A 21,030-nucleotide genomic window follows, 5' to 3' on the forward strand; every position below is an offset into this window, starting at 1 on the left:
GACTCAAAGAAGAAACCTCAAACGCACACTTGGGCTGAATCTCCAACTTGCGGTCCTGCACATCCTTAAGAGCAGCAGTCCCTGCCACCGGAATGGTGATCATCAGTGACCACCAAAACTGCTGCATCCACCTTAGGTGTTTTAAGGCAATCCAAATGCTCTTCCAACACAGGGTAGAGCTTCGCCATAGCCCGTCCGACTTTCAGACCCGCATCTGGGGAGTCCCACTCCCGGCTGATTAACTTCTGGATTTTCTTAGGAATAGGAAAGGCGCTGGACAAGCCTTGGAGACCATCCAAGACCGGGCTGACACCCTCACTATCGGACTCCTCCTGAGTTAACTTCACCCCCAATTCCTCCAAAACCTGGGGGATAAGGGGGTCACAGCTCTTCCTTCTTAAACAAATGAACCACACGCAGGTCACCCCTTCAGTTCCAGCCTCCACTAAGATCTGGTCTTCCCTGCTCGCATCTGGATCCAGAGACTGGTTCTCATCTGGGTCTCCATCGGGATATGCAATGGGGGAAGAGGCGGCTTCCTCTCCCTGCGAGTCATCCGAGATATCCAGATCCCCACGGTCTAAGCCTGCTCACGGGCCCTGAGAGTCACCACACAGCCTAGAGCATTTTGAGGAACCCAAACTCCTCCTCCTGAAGCTTCCTTTTTGCTGACTTTCTAGCCAAAAAGGCCTCGTGCATCAGAAGAATGAACTCTGTGGAAAAACCTCCCAGGCCTGCAAGCGCCTCAGTGCTGCTAGAGTCAGATTCTGTGCCCCCTTCACTCCCCTGCTTGGGCTCCCACACCACAGGAGAAAGCGAGGGAGGGGGGGTTGTCCTGGGGGCTCCTTTCTGGATGCTGAACTGGAGGAAGCAAAAGACCTTCCCCTTGGTCCCAGCCCCAGAAGCTGTCTGGCGAGAAGTCTTTTGGGTTTGTGCCCCTTAATGGATGTCCCTGTGCACAGGGAAAGGGGATCCAATAAGGCAGACCAGGTGCCACAGGCCTTGCAGGCCTCCACACGTGGTTTTTCTGCCATCTGTGCGGCTGCGGCGCAATCCCAAGAGACCCCCGGCCAGGGAAGCCATGCAGTCGCGCTACCTGCACAGGAGAGAAAAAAAAAAAGGTGCCAAAAATAGCCCACTCCCGCTGAGCAGAAATGCTGGAGAAATCAGCAGTCAAAGGAAAACGGCGCTCGCACCAAAAATATCTCTGCCCTGCTGAACCTCCACATTCTGAAAGTAACCACTCCCTGCCGGGGAAGGAAAATCAGCGCCCTTGCCACAATCGCCGCTTGTGTGCCCCCTGGACAGCCCCTGTACCTTTGGGGTCTGCCGGTCCCAGCACTGATACGCAGACCGATTCACTCAGCAATGCCACTGAGCTCTGAGCAATCAGGAAAAACAGCCCTTTTTTTTTTTTTTTTTTTTTTAAAACAGAAAAGTGCTAAATAATAGGACTCCTCAAAGGGGATATTTTCCTGAACCAGCAGCAGCCATGAGAGAGGCCTCAGGACCGATCAGGGAGCCAGTCCCCTGGCTTCCGTGTTTCCCCGAAAATAAGACAGGGTCTTATACTAATTTTTATTCTAAAAGATGCGTTAGGGCTTATTTTCAGGGGATTTCTTATTTTTCCATGAACAACAATCTACATTTATTCTTGAACAAAAAAAATCAACATTTATTCAAATATAGTCATGTCATCACATTCTGGAACATCATCATAACTCTCCAAACCCTGACCCTTCACCAAGAAAAGCAGACACCCCCAAAGGAATCGCACTCGAAAGAGCCCACGAGACCCAAAACAATAAAGATTAGCAAGTGCCAGGCTCTCACACACAGATCGGGTAGTCCTGCTGGTGTCACTCCCTTGGCATTCCAGCTGCTCTCTTCCGCATTCCACTGCAGCCAAGTGTAGCAGTTGGCTCCCCCTGGTGACTGGAAGCAGCCACAACGCTCTACTATAATGGGCTCGGGAGTAGAGTGACGCCAGAGGGTCTACCCGATTTGTGTGAGGGAGCTCAGCACTTGCTAATCCTTATTGTTTTGGGTCTCGTGGGCTCTTTCGAGTGCGATTCCTTTGGGGGTGTCTGCTTTCCTTGGTGAAGGATCTATCTGTCCTGCTGCATTCTATTGCCAATTGATTTTACTTTTTTTTACATATATAGCTGCCTGGACACTGGAGAAATCACTTACCTGATAATTTTGTTTTCCTTAGTGTAGACAGATGGACTCAGGACCAATGGGTTTAGTGTACTCCTGATAGCAGTTGGAGACGGATCAGATTTCAATCTGAAGTCAGTCCTAGTACATATACCCCTGCAGGAAGTGCAGCTCTTCAGTATTCTCCTCAAAAAGCAATTGTGGATATATGTATGACTGAATAATTTGAATCACTTGGATAACTTGATTAATTTGAACTGGTTGAATTGGTTATAGCTGGAGACCGCCAGTGCCCTCAACCAAGAAACGTTGACACCCAGTAGGATGGGTGTCCTAGTTGAAGAAAAAAGCATGGCTTACCCGTGAATCACTTGCTCTCGGGGATGTCACTTGAGAATTCCATGAATAACGGCAGCCGTGGGTGGGATGCTGAGTCCATCTGTCTACACTAAGCAAAACAAAATTATCAGGTAAGTAATTTCTCCATTTCCTAGGGTGTAGTAGATGGACTCAGGACCAATGGGATGTATAAAACCTACTCCCGAACTGGGTGGGAGGTTGCTCGTGGCCCACTTAATACTACCCTTGCAAATGCTGTGTCCTCTCGAGCCTGAACATCCCGGCGGTAAAACCTGGAGAAGGTGTGGATGGAGGACCATGTCGCCGCCCAACAGATCTCGGCGGGTGACAGCATCTTGGTTTCCGCCCAGGACACTGCCTGGGCTCTAGTGGAATGGGCCTTATCTTGTAAAGGCGGTGGCTTGCCTGCTTCTATGTTGGCCGCCTTCATGACTTCTTTGATCCAGCAGGCTATGGTTGCTCGCGAGGCCGCTTCCCCTTGCTTCTTCCCGCTGTGAAGGATGAATAGATGGTCTGTCTTTCGTACGGATTCCGACCTTTCCAGGTACGAAACTAGGAGTCTGCAGACGTTGAGGTAGCTTAGACTGGGCGACTCTTCCGAATTCTTATGCTTATCTGGTGATGGTAGCGAGATGGTTTGGTTGAGATGGAAGTGAGAAACCACTTTGGAGAGGAAGGACGGGACCGTGCGTAAATGGATGGTTCCTGGGGTGAGTCTGAGGAACGGTTCCCGGCAGGACAGTGCTTGTAGCTCGGAGATACAACGGGCCGAACAGACTGCCACCAGGTAGGCTGTCTTCAATGTTAATAGTCGGAGAGACAGGCCGCAAAGAGGCCTGAAGGAGGCTCTTGCTAAGAAATCTAGGACCAGGTTGAGGTTCCAAAGAGACACCGGCCACTTTAGGGACCACTTTCAGAAAGCAGGAGACATCCGGGTGAAAGGCTAGGCTGCCGCTCTTGCTCTTGGTTCTGTAGCATGTACATGGAGTTGAGAGACAATCCCTTCTGTAGTCCGTTCTGCAGGAATTCCAAAATCACAGGAATTTTGACTTAGCGTGGAACGATGTCGCGGTCCTCACACCAGGCTTCGAATACTCTCCAAATCCTTATGTATGTTAGTGATGTGGAGAAGTTGCGTGCTCGCAGTAGGGTGTCAATTACTGCCCCCGAGTATCCGCTCTTCCTCAGGTGAGTCCTCTGAATGGCCAGGTCATAAGAGAGAATAGAGCTGGATCCTCGTGGAGGATCGGTCCTTGTTGGAGCAGGTCTCTGTGTGGAGGTAGAGGGAGGGGGCTCCCTGTCAGCAGTCTTTGCATGTCTGTGTACCATGGTCTTCTTGGCCAGTCCAGGGCCACTAGAAGTACTAGTCCCCCGTGGTGTTCTATCTTGTGGATGATTGCGCCCAATAAGGGCCACGGTGGGAAGGCATATAATAGAGTTTCCTGTGGCCAGGTCTGTACCAGGGCATCAATTCCCTGGGACTGAGGTTCCCGCCTGCAGCTGAAGAAGCTGGGCACTTGGGCATTGGACCGGTTTGCCAGGAGGTCCATCATTGGTGTTCCCCAACGGTTTACTATCAATTGGAATGCTATGGTCGACAACCTCCATTCCCCTGGGTCTAGACTTTCTCTGCTGAGGTAATCTGCAGCGACGTTTTCTTTCCCCGCGATGTGGACGGACGAGATCTCCTGAAGGTTTGCTTCTGCCCATGACGTTAGGGGGTCTATTTCCAGAGACACCTGTTGGTTTCTGGTTCCTCCCTGACGGTGGATGTAGGCCACTGTTGTGGCGTTGTCCAACATTACTCTGACTGATTTGTCTCGGAGTCTGTGACCGAATCGTAGGCAGGCTAGTCTGACTGCCCGGGCTTCTAGGCGATTGATGTTCCATCCCGACTCTTCTTTGTTCCATTGCCCCTGGGCGGTTAGCTCCTGGCAGTGTGCTCCCCATCCTCGCAGGCTGACGTCCGTGGTGAGCAGGATCTAGTTTGGTAAGGATAGTCTTACTCCCTGGCTCAGATGGCCTTCTTGTAGCCACCATCGTAGTTGGGTCCGAACTTTGTTTGGGAGCTGAAGTCGTACGGTGTAGTTCTGGGACAGCAGATTCCATCGTGATAAGAACATAACATCATAAGAATATGCCATACTGGGTCAGACCAAGGGTCTATCAAGCCCAGCATCCTGTTTCCAACAGTGGCCAATCCAGGCCATAAGAACCTGGCAAGTACCCAAAAACTAAGTAGCTGTAAGGGTAGAGGTAGGGATCTCCTGTGAGCTCTTGCCCATGGCACTACTTCTTGTGGATGCCATTAGGCCGAGGACTTGGAGGTAGTCCCATGCCGTGGAGCGAAGCTCGCTCAACAGGGTTCGCAACTGGGTCATCAGTTTTGATCTCCTTGTCGGTATCAGGATGACCTTGTCTTGTTTGGTATCAAACCGAACTCCCAAGTATTCTAGAGATTGGGAGGGCTGCAGGCAGCTCTTGTTTGTGTTGACCACCCACCCAAGACTCTCCAGTAGAGTTTTGACTCTGTTGGTCACCTGGTGGCTTTCCTCTGGGGATTTTGCCCTGATCAGCCAATTGTCCAGCTAAGGGTATACAAGGATTCCTTCCTTCCTCAGTGTTGCTGCCACTACCACCATGATCTTGGTGAACGTCCGGGGGGTGCTGTGGCTAACCCGAATGGTAGTGCCTGGAACTGGTAGTGACGGTCCAGGATCGTGAAGCATAGAAAACGCTGATGCTCTTGATGGATCGGAATGTGTAGGTAGGCTTCCGACAGATCCAGGGATGTAAGGAACGCTACCAGTTGTATTGTCCTTATTACAGAGCATAGGGTTTCCATGCGGAAGCGAGGAATCTTCAGGTAGCGGTTGACCGACTTGAGGTCCAGGATGGGCAGGAATGTTCCTTCTTTCTTGGGAATGATAAAATAGATGGAATAATGTCCAGTATTTATTTGTTGTGTGGGCACCGATGTTATAGCCTCTAAGGCTAGTAATCTGGTCAGTGTAGCTTCCACTGCGCCAACCTCTTAGAAGGGTCGTGGCAAGGGGATTCCACAAACATGTCTGGAGGGAGGTGGTGGAAAACCAGGTAATATCCCTCTCGAATGATGGCTAGGACCCACTTGTCCGAAGTTATCTCGACCCATCTTTGGTAGAATAGGGCAAGTCTGCCCCCTATGGCTTCTTCCTTTGGACGGGTCGGCTGATTTTCATTGTGGGGTGCGGCTGGGGCCTGGGCCCGAGCCGGCTCCCCTTTTGTTGTGCTTGTTCCAAAAGGACTGGTTCCTGCCTGCAGGGCGAGCCGCTTGATATGTGCTTCTGTATGGGTTGAAGCGCTGTGATCCTCTGCCCCTGGAAGTACAGGGGAAAGATCGCTGGTTTCTCCTATTCCTGTCCTCCGGTAGCCATGGTAGTGGGGATTCGCCCCATTTGTTGGCTAGTTTCTCTAGTTCGCTTCCAACAGGAGGGTTCCCTTGAAGGGCATCCTTGTGAGTCTCGTTTTGGAAGATGCGTCTGTCGACCAGTTTCGGAGCCAGAGTTGTCTTCTAGCTGCCACTGCTGATGACACTCCTCTAGCTGCGGTGCGCACCAGATCAGAAGTGGTATCCATGAGGAATGATACTGCTGGTTCCAGGGCTTCCCCAGGAGTGTTGTTCCTGGTCTGTGATAAGCAGGCGCGTGTCACTACGGCACAGCAGGCCGCGATCTGTAGAGACATAGCGAAGATGTCAAAAGACTGTTTGAGGATGGATTCCAGACGTCTGTCTTGAGCATCCTTGAGTGCTGCTCCTCCCTCAACCGGAATAGTAGTGCGCTTCGAGACCGCGCAGACCATGGCATCCACTTTCGGACATGCCAGGAGATCTTTGGCAGCGGGGTCCAGGGGGTACATGGCTGCCAGGGCACGCCCCCCTTTGGACATAGTCTCCAGGGCATCCCATTCCAGGTCAATTAGCTGCTGGACAGCTTGTAATAGTGGGAAGTGATGGGAGGTCTGACGGAGTCCCTCTAGTAGGGTATTCGTCTTGGGTTCCCCCGAGGCACTTGTGCTCTGGATAGCGAGCTCTTTCAAGCTGTGTGTGACCAGGTCTGGAAGCTTGTCTTTGGTGAAGAAGCGCCTCATGGTTCGGTGGGGCTGTGTCCCCAGAGGGAGCTCCCCTTCCTCCAGTGGTTCTGATTCCTCATCTGAGTTGTCTGTGTCCCCGAAGGTGGGGCTTCTGGGCGATGGAATCACTTGCCTGGGCACAGAAGGTCCCGGGATGTTGAGGTCCTCTGGCAGAGGTTGTGGCAGTATCATCGGAGGCCCCGGTTGCATGTGGACGAAGGTATGCAGGCCTTTGAGGAATTCCACCCAGGAGATAGATGCTGCCCCGTTTGAGGGAGGGTCCCGCTGGGAGACCCTAGGTCCGACGTACTCTTCGAGAAGCTGGAACCCGGTACCGGCTGGGGATGGCCATGGGCTGGATCCCCCAGGGCCTGTTCGCACTGTATACACAGGGCCGTGGCCTCATGCTGTGCAGCTCTAATGTGGCATGCTGGGAAAAGGCCTTGAGCTTCTTTTCTGGTGGTGCCATGGTTTGTGCGCGTAAAATACAGGGCCCGGGAGGCTTAGTTTATGCGCTCCGGTGCATCGAAGTTTGTGCGCATAAGGTTGGTACGCGCTCAGGGAGATGTGTGCGCTGTTGTGCGCGCAGATCGAAGTTATGCGCCCAGCCCAGTAAGCGTGTGGCTATGTGCGTTGCTTGTGCGTACAGTACTTGGGCGCGCGACATTGTGTGCACAAGGTATTTCACCTCTGTGCGCATGGATCGGGGCGGCGAACAGATCAAAATGGTGCCGGCGACCACGCGGACAATATAGCGACCACCTCGGAGGGTCTCCACGTGGGAGGACCCTCTGATCTGACCAGGGTCTAGCCCTGCTATGGCAGATCAACCCGGTGGCACTGGTTCTGGCTGACGACCTGTGCGACTCCTCGAGCTTCGGAGACTGGAGACTTTTAAATATATTTCTAACTTACCTTGTCTCGGCGCTTCCCGGTCTGGTTCCGGGCGGTCTCCGTCTGCGGGGGGAGAGGGAAAATACCTTCACCGCCACGCTCAAAGTTGCACCCGCTGCCTCTCAGCCTCACCCGATGTCGGATCACGGAAATCACCTCGGGAATTCTCAGCTGGGGGAGGGACCCAATGGGTGTCACCGCAGGAGAGCGGGGCTAGTCTGTAGAGGTAAGATTTCTTCTTGTTTTGGTTTTCTTTGCTAAAATACTCTAATGCTGTGCTAGCGTGCATAGAGTCCCGAACTGCTACAGAGACGGAAAATACTGAAGTGCTGCACTTCCTGCAGGGGTATATATACTAGGACTGACCTCAGATTAAAATCTGATCTGTCTCCAACTGCTATCAGGAGTACAGTATACCCATTGGTCCTGAGTCCATCTGCTACATGCTAGGAAATATTTAAATTGACTTTTTTTATGAACTGTAACTAGAGCTTATTTTTGGAGTAGGGCTTATATTTCGAGCATCCTCAAAAATCCTGAAAAATCATGCCAGGGCTTATTTTCTGGGTAGGTCTTATTTTTGGTGAAAAACGTATCAGGGTCCCCGGAACGCTCGGGTTAACACTGCCAGGGGCATTCACCCCCCCGGTCACCTGGCTCAACCCGAGGGATGGCCCTAAAATGGAACCTGGCACCTCGGGGAGCAAATCCCAAATTCCAAGCAACTCAGTCAGAGCTACAGGTATACACCACCACCATCTGCTGGAGACAGAGAAATACCAAGGAGCTGCAGGGGGCAACTTGGTATATAGCAGTGCCTCAAAGTTTTGTTTCTCTGCCTCCATCTGCTGGTGGGAGTGCATAACCCCACTAGTCTGGACTGATCTGGGTATGTCCAGTAAAGGCGCTTATGTTTCTTGGTTGCCAGCACCAATGGTGGAGGTAAAGGAAAATTGGTTCTTACCTGCTAATTTTCGTTCCTGTAGTACCATGGATCAGTCCAGACAGTGGGTTGAGCCTCCTGTCCAGCAGATGGAAACAGAGAAAAACTGAAAGGTTATCCTATATCAGGACAGAGCACTCCCCCTGCGTCCCTTCAGTATAAACATTATCAAAGCAGAGAAATATAAAGATAACTGGCATAAGATCAAGCAAGCAACAATTAACTGGAAATTTGAACAATTCAAAACACTGTAAAGAACCGCTCTTACATATATATCTATTGGGTAGATACATCCGGTGCCTTAAAGTTCTGAGAGAAAGCAACTACATCCAAAATGCTGTGAATGAAGAAAACTTTGAGCGGACGAATCAGAGATAAATGCAGCCAGGGCGGGAGTCTGGACTGATCCATGGTACTACAGGAACGAAAATTAGCAGTTAAGAACCAATTTTCCTTTCCATGTACATACCCGGATCAGTCCAGACAGTGGGATGTACCAAAGCTTCCCTAAGTAGGGTGGGACCGAGATAGTGCCACTCGAAGCACCTGTTTTCTGAAGGAGCCAAATACTGGCACCTGGACATCGAGACAATAATGTCGAAAAAGGCATGCAGAGTCTTCCAGGTAGCTGCTCTGCATATTTCCTGTGGTGAAACCAACTGACTCTCCGCCCAAGAGGTAGCCTGTGAACACAAAGAATGGGCCTTTAAGACCTCCAGAACCGGCCGGCCCCGACAGATATACACAGACGCAATCGCCTCCTTTAGCCATCTAGCAATAGTAGCTTTAGAAGCCTTATTCCCCTTATTGGGTCCGCTTCACAAGACAAACAGATGATCAGAGACACGGAACTCGTTTGTGATCTGTAAATACTGCAGTATTATGTGTGCCGGTATTCCGGACTCGGCACACATATTCTCAAACACTCTCCAGACCCGGATATAAGCGAGAGAGGTAGAAGTTTTACGTGCCCGTAACAATGTAGTTATAACTTCCTCCTTATAACCCTTCTTCCTCAGTCGCCGCTGCTCAAAAGCCAGGCCGCTAGACAAAAGCGATCTGCCTGATTGAAAAATACGAGACCTTGGCACAGTAGGTTTGGGAGGTGACAGAGACAAAGAGGACCCTCCGTTGCAAGGTGTACAAGGTCTGCGAACCATGGCCTCCGCGGCAACTCCAGAGCGATGAGAATGACTGGCCCTTTGTGAAGTTCTATCCGTCTGAGTATCTTTCCCACTAGAGGCCAGGGTGGGAACACGTAGAGAATAATGTCGCGAGTCCAGGGGAGGACCAGGGCATCCATGCCCTCCGAACAGTGCTCCCTTCTGCAAATGAAGAACCTGGGAGCCTTTGCATTTCCCAGGGTGGCCATCAGATCCAAGTGGGGAGCTCCCCCCCTCGCGCACAACCAGATCCTTCACCCCTTTGGACAATTCCCACTCTCCGGGGTCTAGATGTTGACGACTGAGGAAGTTGGCTTGAACATTCTCCTTCCCCGTAATGTGGGAAGCCGCCAGTCGATCCAGATGGCGCTCCACCCAGGAGAGAAGCTTGCTGGCTTCCAAAGCTACCAGACGACTTCTGATGCCACCCTGGCGATTGATGTAAGCTACCGTGGTGGCATTGTCGGAGAGGACTCGTACTGCCTTGCGACGGACCAAGGGTAGGAAGGACTTGAGTGCCAGACGAACCGCTCGGGCCTCCAGACAACTGATGTGCCACTGGGATTGAACTGAGGACCATAGGCCCTGGGTAGACTGATTCTGACACACCGCTTCCCAGCCGGAGAGGCTGGCATCTGTCGTAACAATAATCCATTGGGGAGTTTTCAGGGGCATGCCCTTCAGAAGGTGGGCGAGCGAGAGCCACCACTGCATGCTGGCGATAGAGTCGAAGAGTGGTAGAAGTGGCTGAAACTTCTCTGAAACCGGCTTCCAGCAGGACAGTAAAGCTTTCTGTAACGGATACATATGCGCAAAAGCCCAAGGAACCAAATCGATAGTTGAAGACATAGAGCCTAGAACTTGAAGGTAGTCCCAGGCCGTGGGCACCGAGAGGGTTAGAAGATTTTGCACTTGATCCATGAGTTTGAGCGCCCGAGACTCGGGCAGCAACACCTTGCCCACTCGGGTGTCGAAGCGTGCTCCCAGGAATTCCAGGACCTGAGAGGGCTGAAGGTTGCTCTTGGAGAAGTTGACCATCCACCCGAGGGAGGCGAGAAACATCAAGACTCTGTCGACCGCTGTCTTGCAGAGTCACTCCCACTTTGCTCAAATGAGCCAGCTGTCCAGGTAAGGATGGACTAGGACACCATCCCAGCGGAGAGTGGCCGCCACTACCACCATGACCTTGGTTAAAGTGCACGGTGCGGTGGCGAGACCGAATGGGAGCGCCCGAAACTGGAAGTGCTGCCCCAGGTTGCTGAAACGAAGATACTTCTGATGCTCCTGGTGGATCGGGATGTGAAGGTAGGCCTCCGTCGGTCGAGAGAGGCCAGAAATTCGCCCGAGCGAACTGCCGCAATAACTGCCCTCAGATTCTCCATTCAGAAATGGGGAACCTTGAGAGCTCGATTGACTCTCTTGATCCAGACTTGGGCGAAAGGAGCTGTCCTTTTTGGGCACGACGAAGTAGATGGAATACTGGCTGGACCCTTCTTCCTGCAAAGCAACCGGGACTATGGCTCCGAGCTCTTGCAGGCGGACAAGAGTCTGGCATACCGCTGGGCACTTCAGACTTCTGCAGGAAGAGATTAGGTAGCGGTCCAGGAGGTCCCGAGCAAATTCTAACGTGTAGCTTTTTTCGATCACGTAGATGACCCACTGAACCGTCGCAATCTTGACCCATTCCTCGAAAAACAGGACAGACGTCCACCTAAGTTGGGAACGGAGGACTGGGCCGGCCGTATTTCATTGTGAAGAGGTTTTTGCGGCCGAGCCTGGCAGGTTACCATCCTGGAAGGGACATCGGCCACGAAAGGAATGAGACCACGACTGTGATCTAGTAGAGGTACCTCTCTGGAAAGATCCCCGCGTTCTGGTGTTATACCGGCGCTGCCCTCTGAAAAGAGAGTGCGAGGGGAAAAAAGGACTTAAGACTGTTTAGGACGGTCCTCAGGCAGCTTATCAATCTTTTTGTCTCCCAAAGATTTAATAAGCTGTTCAAGGTCCTCACCAAAAAGTAACTTACCCTTGAAGGGAAGCGTGCCCAACTGCGACTTAGAGGAAGGATCTGCCGACCAATTCCGCAGCCAGAGACGTCATCTGGCTGACACCACAGAAATCATAGCTCTGGCCTGCACCAGGAGTAAGTCGTAGAGGGCATCGGCCCCATATGCCACCGCAGCTTCCATCCGTTCTGCCTGTTCTGCCTCTGCAGACAGGAGGTCCTGGGTGCTGAGTAATTGTTGAACTCACCTGAGACATACCCACTGCATGAGACTGCTACAGATTGTCGCCCGAATGCCTAAAGCCAGGACCTCAAAAATCCGCTTGAGATGCAATTCCAGTTAGAGATCCTGAGTATCTTTCAATGCCGTAGCCCCCGCCACCGGGATGGTGGTTTGTTTGGTGACTGTGGAGACCGAAGCATCCACCTTGGGAACCTTAAGCATCTCTAGACATTGGTCAGGGAGGGGATAGAGTTTATCCATTGCCCTACCCACTCGGAGACCTGATTCAGGGGACTCCCATTCTCGGAGGAGAAGCTGCATGAGCATGGGATGGAATGTGAACGGACGAGGAGGAGCCCTAAGTCCCGCAAGGATATGGTCCATGTGGATTCTTCAGGTGGAACCTCAATCCCCAGCTCATCTAACACAAAAGGAATGAGCGGATCTAGCTCTTCTCTTTCGAACAATCTGAGGACCCAAGGGTCGTCCCCCTCAATAGGTGGATTTGGGAGAAGAAAATCTTATCTGGATCAGGATCAGGGGTAGGAGAGGGCTTGGGAGGATCAGGGAAATTGGAATACCCGACGTGGTCTGGACCCTGATGGAGCCCTGTGGATATGGAACTTTAGGGGGCTGGGGAAGGGATACCCGAGGGAGTTTTGCTGGAGGTGGGGGGGGGGGGGTCCAGAGAAGGATCATCTTCTTCCTGAAGGCTGGCTAAATAGGATTTGTGCATTAGAAGCACAAATCTGTAAAATCAGGCTCCCCTCCCCACTGAAGCCCCGAATCCACTGTCACAGCAGAGCTCAAAATGGCTGCCGTTCCCGCGGTTTTTTTGCGTGGGAGGCGGCTTAGAGACACACTTGGAAGCCCGACCACAGACCGTCGACCTCGCTGCCACCGCCGGAGGGACCCTCTCCGCCAGGCAAACAGGTAGAACACAGTCCATTGCGGGAGAGCCGCGAAGCAGGCTCCCCGCAGGCCAGGTAACCCACTGAACGCAGCATGATGAAAGGTAAAAATGCCGCAGAGAAATAACAGCAGCTGAGCCTGGCTGCAATTGCAAGTGGGAGCAGGAGAATGAACCCCGTTACGCTGCTTTCCCTGCACAAAGCCAAACAAACGTGGGTGAGCTGTGCTGCAAAGGCTTAATTCAGGCTCTTTGTCCGATCTTATATACCGTATTTGCCGGTGTATAGGACACGGTGGAGTATAAGTTGCACCCCCTTTTGTCTACACATTTTTAAGGAAAAATGGAGAAATTACTTACCATATAATTTCATTTTCTTTAGTGTAGACAGATGGACTCGGGACCAATAGGTATAGTGTGCTCCTGATAGCAGTTGGAGACGGAATCAGTTTTCAATCTGACGTCAGCACTACATATACCCATGCACGAGACTCTGTTCCTCAGTTTTCTCCTCGAAAAGCAATTATGGATATATGTGTGTTTGGATAATTCTGATTAATTTGGTTAACTTGATTAGCTTGAAACTTGATTACTCGGATTGGATGACGAGGTTTCTAGCTGGAGACAGCTAGGGCATTCAACTGAGAAGCGCCGACACCTGGTAATATGGGTGTCTGAACTAGAATTAAGGGTTGGCTTACCCGTGCTTGTGTTGCACTCGGGGGGAGGTTCGCCCGGGGCTTCTTGACTGCGAGGCAGCCATGGGCGGGGTGCTGAGACCATCTGTCTACACTAAGGAAAATGAAATTATCAGGTAAGTAATTTCTCCATCTCCTAGCGTGTAGCAGATGGATTCAGGACCAATGGGATGTACAAAAGCTACTCCCGAACCAGGTGGGAGGCTGCCCGTGGCCCATTTAGTACTGCCTTTGCGAATGCCGTGTCCTCCTTGGCCTGAACATCCAGGCGATAGAATCTCGAGAAGGTGTTGATGGAGGACCATGTTGCCGCCCGACAGATCTCTGCGGGTGACAGCATCTTGGTTTCTGCCCAGGACACTGCCTGGGCCCTTGTGGAATGGGCCTTGACTTGTAGAGGTGGGGGCTTGTCTGCCTCTAAGTAGGCCGCCTTGATTACTTCTTTGATCCAGCGGGCAATGGTTGCCCGCTAGGCCGCTTCCCCTTGCTTCTTCCCACTGTGAAAAACGAACAGATGGTCTGTCTTTCGTACGGGTTCCGATCTTTCCATGTATCAGACTAGGAGTCTTCCCACATTCAGGTGGCGAAGAAGGCATGAGTCTTTCGAGTCCTTATGCTCATCTGGAGATGGCAGTGAGATGGTTTGGTTTAGATGGAAGTGAGAAAACACCTTTGGCAGGAAGGAGGGTACAGTGCGCAGCTGTATGGATCTCAGCGTGAATCTGAGGAACGGCTCCCAGCATAATAGTGCTTGAAGTTCGGAAATTTGATGGGCTGAGCAGATTGCCATGAAGAACGCAGTCTTCAATGTCAGGAGCCGTAGGGGCAGACTGCGAGTTGGTCTGAACGAGGCTCTCGCTAGGAAGTCTAACACTAGATTGAGATTCCATAGGGGTATCGGCCACTTTAGAGGTGGTCGAATGTGCTTGACCCCTTCTTTTAAGAAGCAGGAGATGTCTGGATGGGCCACTAGGCTGCTGCCGTCCACCCTGGGTCTGAAGCTGGCCAGGGCAGCCAGTTGTACCTTGATGGAGTTGAGAGACAACCCTTTGCTCACGCTGTCCTGCAGAAATTCCAGGATCATGGGGATTTTGACTGTCCATGAAAGGATGTCGCGGTCCTCGCACCAGGCTTCGAATATTCTCCATACTCGTATGTATGTGAAGGAAGTGGAGAACTTGCTCGCTCGGAGCAGTGTGTCAATCACTGGTCCTGAGTATCCACTCTTTTTCAGGCGAGACCTCTCAATGGCCAGACTGTAAGCGAGAATCTCGTTGGGTCTTCGTGGAGGATCGGTCCTTGCTGGAGTAGATCCCTGTGTGAAAGTAGGCATAGAGGGTTTCCTGCCAGAAGTCTTCACATGCCGCGTACAATGGCTTTCTTGGCCAGTCCGGGGCCACTAGAAGTACCAGCCCTCTGTGGTGTTCTATCTTGCAGATGATTCCGCCCAGTAGTAGCCATGGAGGGAAGGCATACAGTAGGTCCTCCTGAGACCAGGTCTGGGCGAGGGCGTAGATTCCCTGGGACAGCGGTTCCCGTCTTTGGCTGAAGAACTTGGGAACCCGGGTGTTGGACCCGGTTGCCAGAAGATCCATGGCTGGTGTTCCCCAGTGGTTTTCTATCTGCTGGAAGGCTGTTGTCGACAGTGTCCATTCCCCTGGATCCAGACTCTCTCTGCCGAGGTAGTCTGCAGTGACGTTGTCTTTTCCCGCAATGTGGGCGGCTGATATCCCTTGTAGGTTTGATTCTGCCCACGTCATTAGGGGTTCTATTTCCAGGGACACCTGCTGGCTCCTGGTTCCCCCCTGGCGGTTGATGTAGGCCACTGTTGTGGCGTTGTCCGACATGACTGACTGATTTGCCCCGGAGTCTATGACTGAACCGTAGGCAGGCTAGTCTGACTGCTTGGGCTTCCAGTCGGTTTATGTTCCATGCTGACTCTTCTTCGTCCCATTGCCCTTGAACAGTTAGCTCCTGGCAGTGGGCTCCCCATCCCCGCAGGCTTGCGTCCTTGGTAAGCAAGGTCCATTCCTGTGGGGATAGGCTTGTTCCCTCGCTCAGGTGGTCTTCTTGTAGCCACCATTGTAGTTGGTTCTGAACCTTCGCCGATAGCCGGAGGGGGGCGGAGTAGTTTTAAGACATTGGGTTCCATCAAGACAGTAGGGAATGTTGTAGGGGCCGCATGTGGGCCCTTGCCCACGGGTTGACGTCTATGGTTGATGTCATGAGTCCGAGGACTTGGAGATAGTCCCATGCCGTGGGGAGAGTGGAATTCAACAATGCTCGTATTTGTTCCATCAATCTCCTTCTCCTTGTAGGGGGAAGGGTGACTTTGTTCCCTTTGGTGACGAACTGGACTCCCAGGTATTCCAGGCATTGGGAGGGCTGCAGGTGGCTCTTGGGTGTGTTGACGACCCACCCGAGGTTCTGCAGTAATTCCTTGACTCTGGTGGTTGCTTGCTGGCTTTCCTCTGGCGATTTCGCTCTGATCAGCCAATTGCCCAGGTATGGATGCACGAGGATTTCCTCTTTCCTCAGTGCTGCCGCTACTACCACCATGATTTGGTTAACGTTCGGGGAGTTGTAGCCAGCCCGAACGGTAGGGCCTGGAACTGGTAGTGATGGCCCAATATCGCGACGCGTAGGAAACGCTTGTGGATGCGATGGATCGGTATGTGGAGATAGGCTTTTGACAGATCCAGGGAGGTCAGGAATTCTCCCGGTTGTACTGCCCTTATGACCGCACGCAGGGTTTCCATGCGGAAGTGGGGAACCTTCAGGTAGCAATTGACAGTTTTGAGGTCCAGTATGGGCCGGAATGTTCTCTCTTTCTTGGGTACGATGAAGTAGATGGAATAGTGCCCCGAATTTTGTTGGTGCGGAGGCACCAGTGTTATTGCCTTTAGGGCGAGTAGTTTCGATAGTGTGATTTCCACTGCCTTCTTCTTGGAGGGATCGTGGCACGGAGAAATCACAAACTTGTCTGGAGGGATGCTGTGGAAGTCCAGGTAGTACCCCTCTCGGATGATGGATAGGACCCAATTGTCCGACGTTATCGCGACCCACTTTGGTAGAAAAGGGCAAGCCTGCCTCCTATGATCTCTTCCTGTAGATGGGTCTGCTGATTCTCATTGCGTGTTGCGGCTGGGGCCTGGGTCGGCTCCTCTTTTGTTGTGTCTGTTCCAAAAGGACTGCCCCTTGCCGGCAGGGCGGGGGGTATGGTAAGTGTTTTTGTATGGTCTATATCGCTGGGATCCTCTGCCCTTGGGTGCCCGGGCAGAGGGGCGTTGGTTCCTCTTGCTCCTGTTCTCTGGTAGACAGGGTACTGGGGACTCGCCCCATTTGTCGGCTAGTTTGTCCAGGTCGCTTCCGAAGAGGAGTGATCCTCTAAAGGGCATTCTCGTGAGCCTTGTCTTAGAGGACGCTTCGGCTGATCAGCTTCGGAGCCAGAGCTGTCTTCTGGCTGCCACTATGGATGAGAGGCTCCTGGCTGAGGTGCGCACCAAGTCTGAGGTCGCATCCGTGAGGAATGATATTTCCGGGACTAATGCCTTGATTGGTGTAGTTGTGTCCCTGGTCATCGCCAGGCAGGCGCGTGATACCACGGCGCAGCAAGCAGCAATCTGTAGGGTCACAGCTGATACATCGTAAGATTGCTTGAGGATGGATTCCTGCCGTCTGTCATTGGCATCCTTGAGGGAAGCTCCACCCTCGACTCGTATGGTGGTGCGCTTTGTGGTGGCGCAGACCAAGGCGTCGACCTTGGGGAACCTCAGGAGTTCCTTCGTTGCGGGGTCCAAGGGGTAGAGAGCTTCTAGGGCTCGACCCCCCTTGAAGGTGGCCTCTGAGGCGTCCCATTCCAGGTCGATCAGTTGTTAGGGATGCGCATTCGTTTTCGACGTATTAGCAATCCGCAACCTATATGTCCCTATTCGTTGTATTCGTGGGGTCACGAAACGTATGGTGAACCCCCACGAATACAACGTATCTAACAAATAAACACCCCACCCTCCTGACCCCCCCCCCCCCCCAAGACTTGCCAAAAGTCCCTGGTGGTCCAGCAGCGGTCCTGGAGCCATCTCCTGCACTCGGCTGCCGGTATTCAAAATGGTGCCGATAGCCTTTGCCCTCACTATGTCACAGGGGCTACGGTGCCATTGTTCGGCCCCTGTCATATGTTAGGAGCACAAGATGGCGTTGGGGAGCGAGGGCACGCCACCCGATTGGCTGCTGCTGGGGCTCTATGAGCATGATCAATTTTAATAGGCCGCTTAGAAAGCCACTTAGAAAAATAAGCAACCGGATTGTTCCTCACCGTGTCACTTCGCCCCCACCGGATGCTGTTAATTTTGATTACCGGCGCATAGGACGCACTCCATATTTTTCCCCTATTTTGAGGGGAAAAAAGTGCATCCTATACGCTGGCAAATACTGTATATATATATATATATATATATATATATATATATATATATATATATATATATATATATATATATTTTTTTTTTTTTTTTTTTTTTTTTTTTTTTATTTTTTTTTTTTAAATAGCAGAGGTATTAATTCTTCCCTGCTATGGGACCCGAGCAGACTTCTCAAGGGTCAGAGCAGCCAGAGAGGGGGAGTGACTGAACCACCAGTTTCACCCCAAGCCAGGCAGAAGGTCACCGGGGAAGGAATCCTAGGCTGAATAATCAATGGGCAAGCCCCTCTAGGACCCTGCAAGAGCGAGGAGACAGAACTGTCTCCCTTAGGGAACAGGTTTTGAATTATGCCAAGAAAAGTTACTCTTTTTTTTAAATTTTATAAACGAGATAGGTAATACTTGCTTGATCCTGAAAAGGTATGAAGAAAGAAATCTCCAAGAGAAGAAAATTTGGAAAGAGAGGGAACCGCAGTTTCAACTGCCTGCATCTGCTGGAGACAGTGAAATACTGAAGGGATGCAGGGGGGGCTCTGTCCTGATATAGGATACCCTTTCAGTTTTTCTCTGTCTCCATTTGCTGGACAGGAAGCTCAACCCACTGTCGTACTAATCCGGGTATGTACAGGAACTGTGTGTTCTATTGGCTCACACTTAAAAATTTTTATGCGCACAGATTTTGAGCACCTAGGCTGTTCCTGGTTCTGTGCTTAGAAGCTGTGCACAGAGCTGACGCACTGTGCATACCAATGTTCTATGGAGGCAATATGGCATGCATAAAAGACGCGCGCAAGATGGTGTTGTTGTGGCCTACCATGCAGTGTGCCGACCAAATCCTCCAGGGTCCGCTCAAACTGCTTGGAACCCCACTTCCCCTTACCCCAACGGGATCGGGAACAATGTCAGCATGGCATGCTGAGCAAGGAGACCAGAGGAAGTCTTACTGAAACCCCTCCAAATGTCTCTGAATCGGGAGGTACATTTTTGTTTTCACACTTACCTGGGCTCAGCGCTTACCAGCTGAGTACAGAGACAGGGCTTTGGCCATTACCACCGCGCTCGGCTTCCTGCACCCACTGCCTTTCAGCTGCTTAAGCAGTAAAGTCCATGCCGGGAACCAGCTACTGGACCAAGGCACATCTCTGAGGGATCTCGGAAATCGCCTCAGAAATTCTCAGCTGGGGTAGGGACCTTCAGGTATTACTTCAGGAGAGCAGGGCTCAGTTTTACTTCAATTTATAAAGTAGAATTTCTCCTTCCAAAAAGTACAGCAATCCCATAGGGAGAGGTACATCCACCATCTGCTGAAGGTGTTGCAGGGGTGTATGTAGGGTGGGGTGACATCAGCTTTGAAATCTGACTCAGTCTCCATCTGTGGGCAGGGAAGCATTACCCATTGGTCCTGAGTCCATCTAGCTACATGTTAGGAAATAGCTATATATAGTCCAAGCACTTTATGACTCTCATTCTTAGGAGTTTGACTTTTGGAGGTGAAATAATAATGGAAAAAAGCTCAAGCCAGCTGTAAGGTTTCAGAGGGGAAAGGTTGGGCTGCACCATCAGCACTCATGCACAAAAGAGCCCAGAGCAACCTTTGCCAGAGTTAGGAGATTATTTTCAGAGTCGTTCCATAAGAAAGCGCCATCCCTGCGAGAAAACTGGTCCTCAGCAATCGGTCATGTCATAGCACTCTCCCTACCAAGCAAAAGTCTCACCAAAGAAGGTCTTCATGCTGCATTTCACCATCCGGCACCATTGGATAACCAGTTCCAACTGCTCTGCTGGAAAAGCGCTCACACCATCTATATCCTTCATTTGCTCCAGCACCCGCTCCACCCCATGGAAGGTTTCATCGGCCAGTGCCACGACCTCCAGATCAGAGACTGTCCATGTCAGCAGCGCCTTCCTCATAGGTGTGTTGGCATAGAGGCGACGTGAGCGCTGGATATATATCTCAATGTTTTTCTTCTCCAGTGAGGCATAAAGCTCCTCGATCTTGCGGGCAGGAAGCAACTCTCCATGTTGCTTGCGCAATGCTATGACCTTGGCATCCAGGAGCTGGATTCGCTTGGTGCTCTCCTTGCTTTCATCCTTCATTAACTCATAGTTATCACGAAGCTTCACCTCAAAGATGTCATCTAGGAAGACCCAAGAGAATTGTTTGACCTTGAAGAGAAGGTCAGGTGGCAGGGGCCCTGTCTCTTTGCTTGGCAACCGATGGAGACCCTTTAACCATTTCTGTACACCAATGGCCAGGTCCAGGGTCTTGGAAAAGTCATACTGATTGGGGAACTCAATGGAAACACTGTCAATGGAGAATGCCCACACTCTGTTCCTCAAGGTCTTTAGTGTTGGGAATGGGCTCCGGTGCAGCATCATCTCCTCCAGTTCCTCTAGCACCTGCACCTCTAGGCCCCGGAAGGAAAAGATGTCATTGCCATCAAAGCTGGCCGTCAGCTCTGGGGTCTGCACCTGGAGGGAGCCGCAATGCCGGCTCAGAGAGATTCGCTGAGCAGACACGCTGATGCAGCTAGTCTCCGAGAAGATGGCATCTAACTTTGCTGAGGTCAGTTCCAATGTTAGCATAAGGACCTTCCTGCATGTGCCTAGTTGTGGGCTGGCATTCCTCTCCATAGGGCTCTCCAGATTTTCATCTTTCTCCTGGATTTGGTTGGACACTGGGCTCCTTCTCCCTAGGCTTTTTAGCAGAAGGTCACTGCATTGTAATGCTGCCAGGATGTGCTCATACAGGTACATATGATCCCAGGGACTCCAGTGTACTTCCAGATGTTGACCACACTGCACCTAAACACAGACAGAGGTATCAGGCCATCCCATCAAATAGTGAAGTTGCGAGGTCTCAATCCCTGCTTTCCCACCCCCAATTCCAGATGATACAGAGAACATTCAGAGCAGGGCTTTCAGAGTAACATTTTCGAGAATGAAGTTAATCCAGCCAATTAAGGAAGATTCCCATTTACAACACATTTGAAAGATTTGCTATAGACTACCCTTAACAAAGAGTATAAAATGCAGAGGAGCCAGACAGATAAACAACAATTAAATGTTTTATGCCGGGATAAAGGTGTGACAATTCAGAGAACAGAAGTCACATGGTATGTAGAAAATGCTTGTATACAG

At 51.4% G+C, this 21,030-nt stretch overlaps 1 protein-coding gene across 5 annotated transcripts in view; it reads right to left on the reverse strand.

Annotated features, from left to right (window-relative positions):
- KIAA0100 (KIAA0100 ortholog) overlaps nt 1-21,030 on the reverse strand; it is a 294,167-nt gene that overhangs the window by 208,662 nt on the left and 64,475 nt on the right. For 4 of the 5 annotated variants that reach the window (XM_029611003.1, XM_029611004.1, XM_029611005.1 and 1 more), the window contains exon 16: nt 19,605-20,694. The exons of the other annotated variant lie outside the window; for it this stretch is intronic. In XM_029611003.1, the coding sequence (XP_029466863.1) occupies nt 19,605-20,694 (1,090 nt within the window). The remainder of the gene's footprint in view (nt 1-19,604; nt 20,695-21,030) is intronic. 5 annotated transcript variants of the gene reach the window in all.

The sequence above is a fragment of the Rhinatrema bivittatum genome, chromosome 8 (assembly GCF_901001135.1).
Source record: "Rhinatrema bivittatum chromosome 8, aRhiBiv1.1, whole genome shotgun sequence".
NCBI lineage: Eukaryota > Metazoa > Chordata > Amphibia > Gymnophiona > Rhinatrematidae > Rhinatrema > Rhinatrema bivittatum.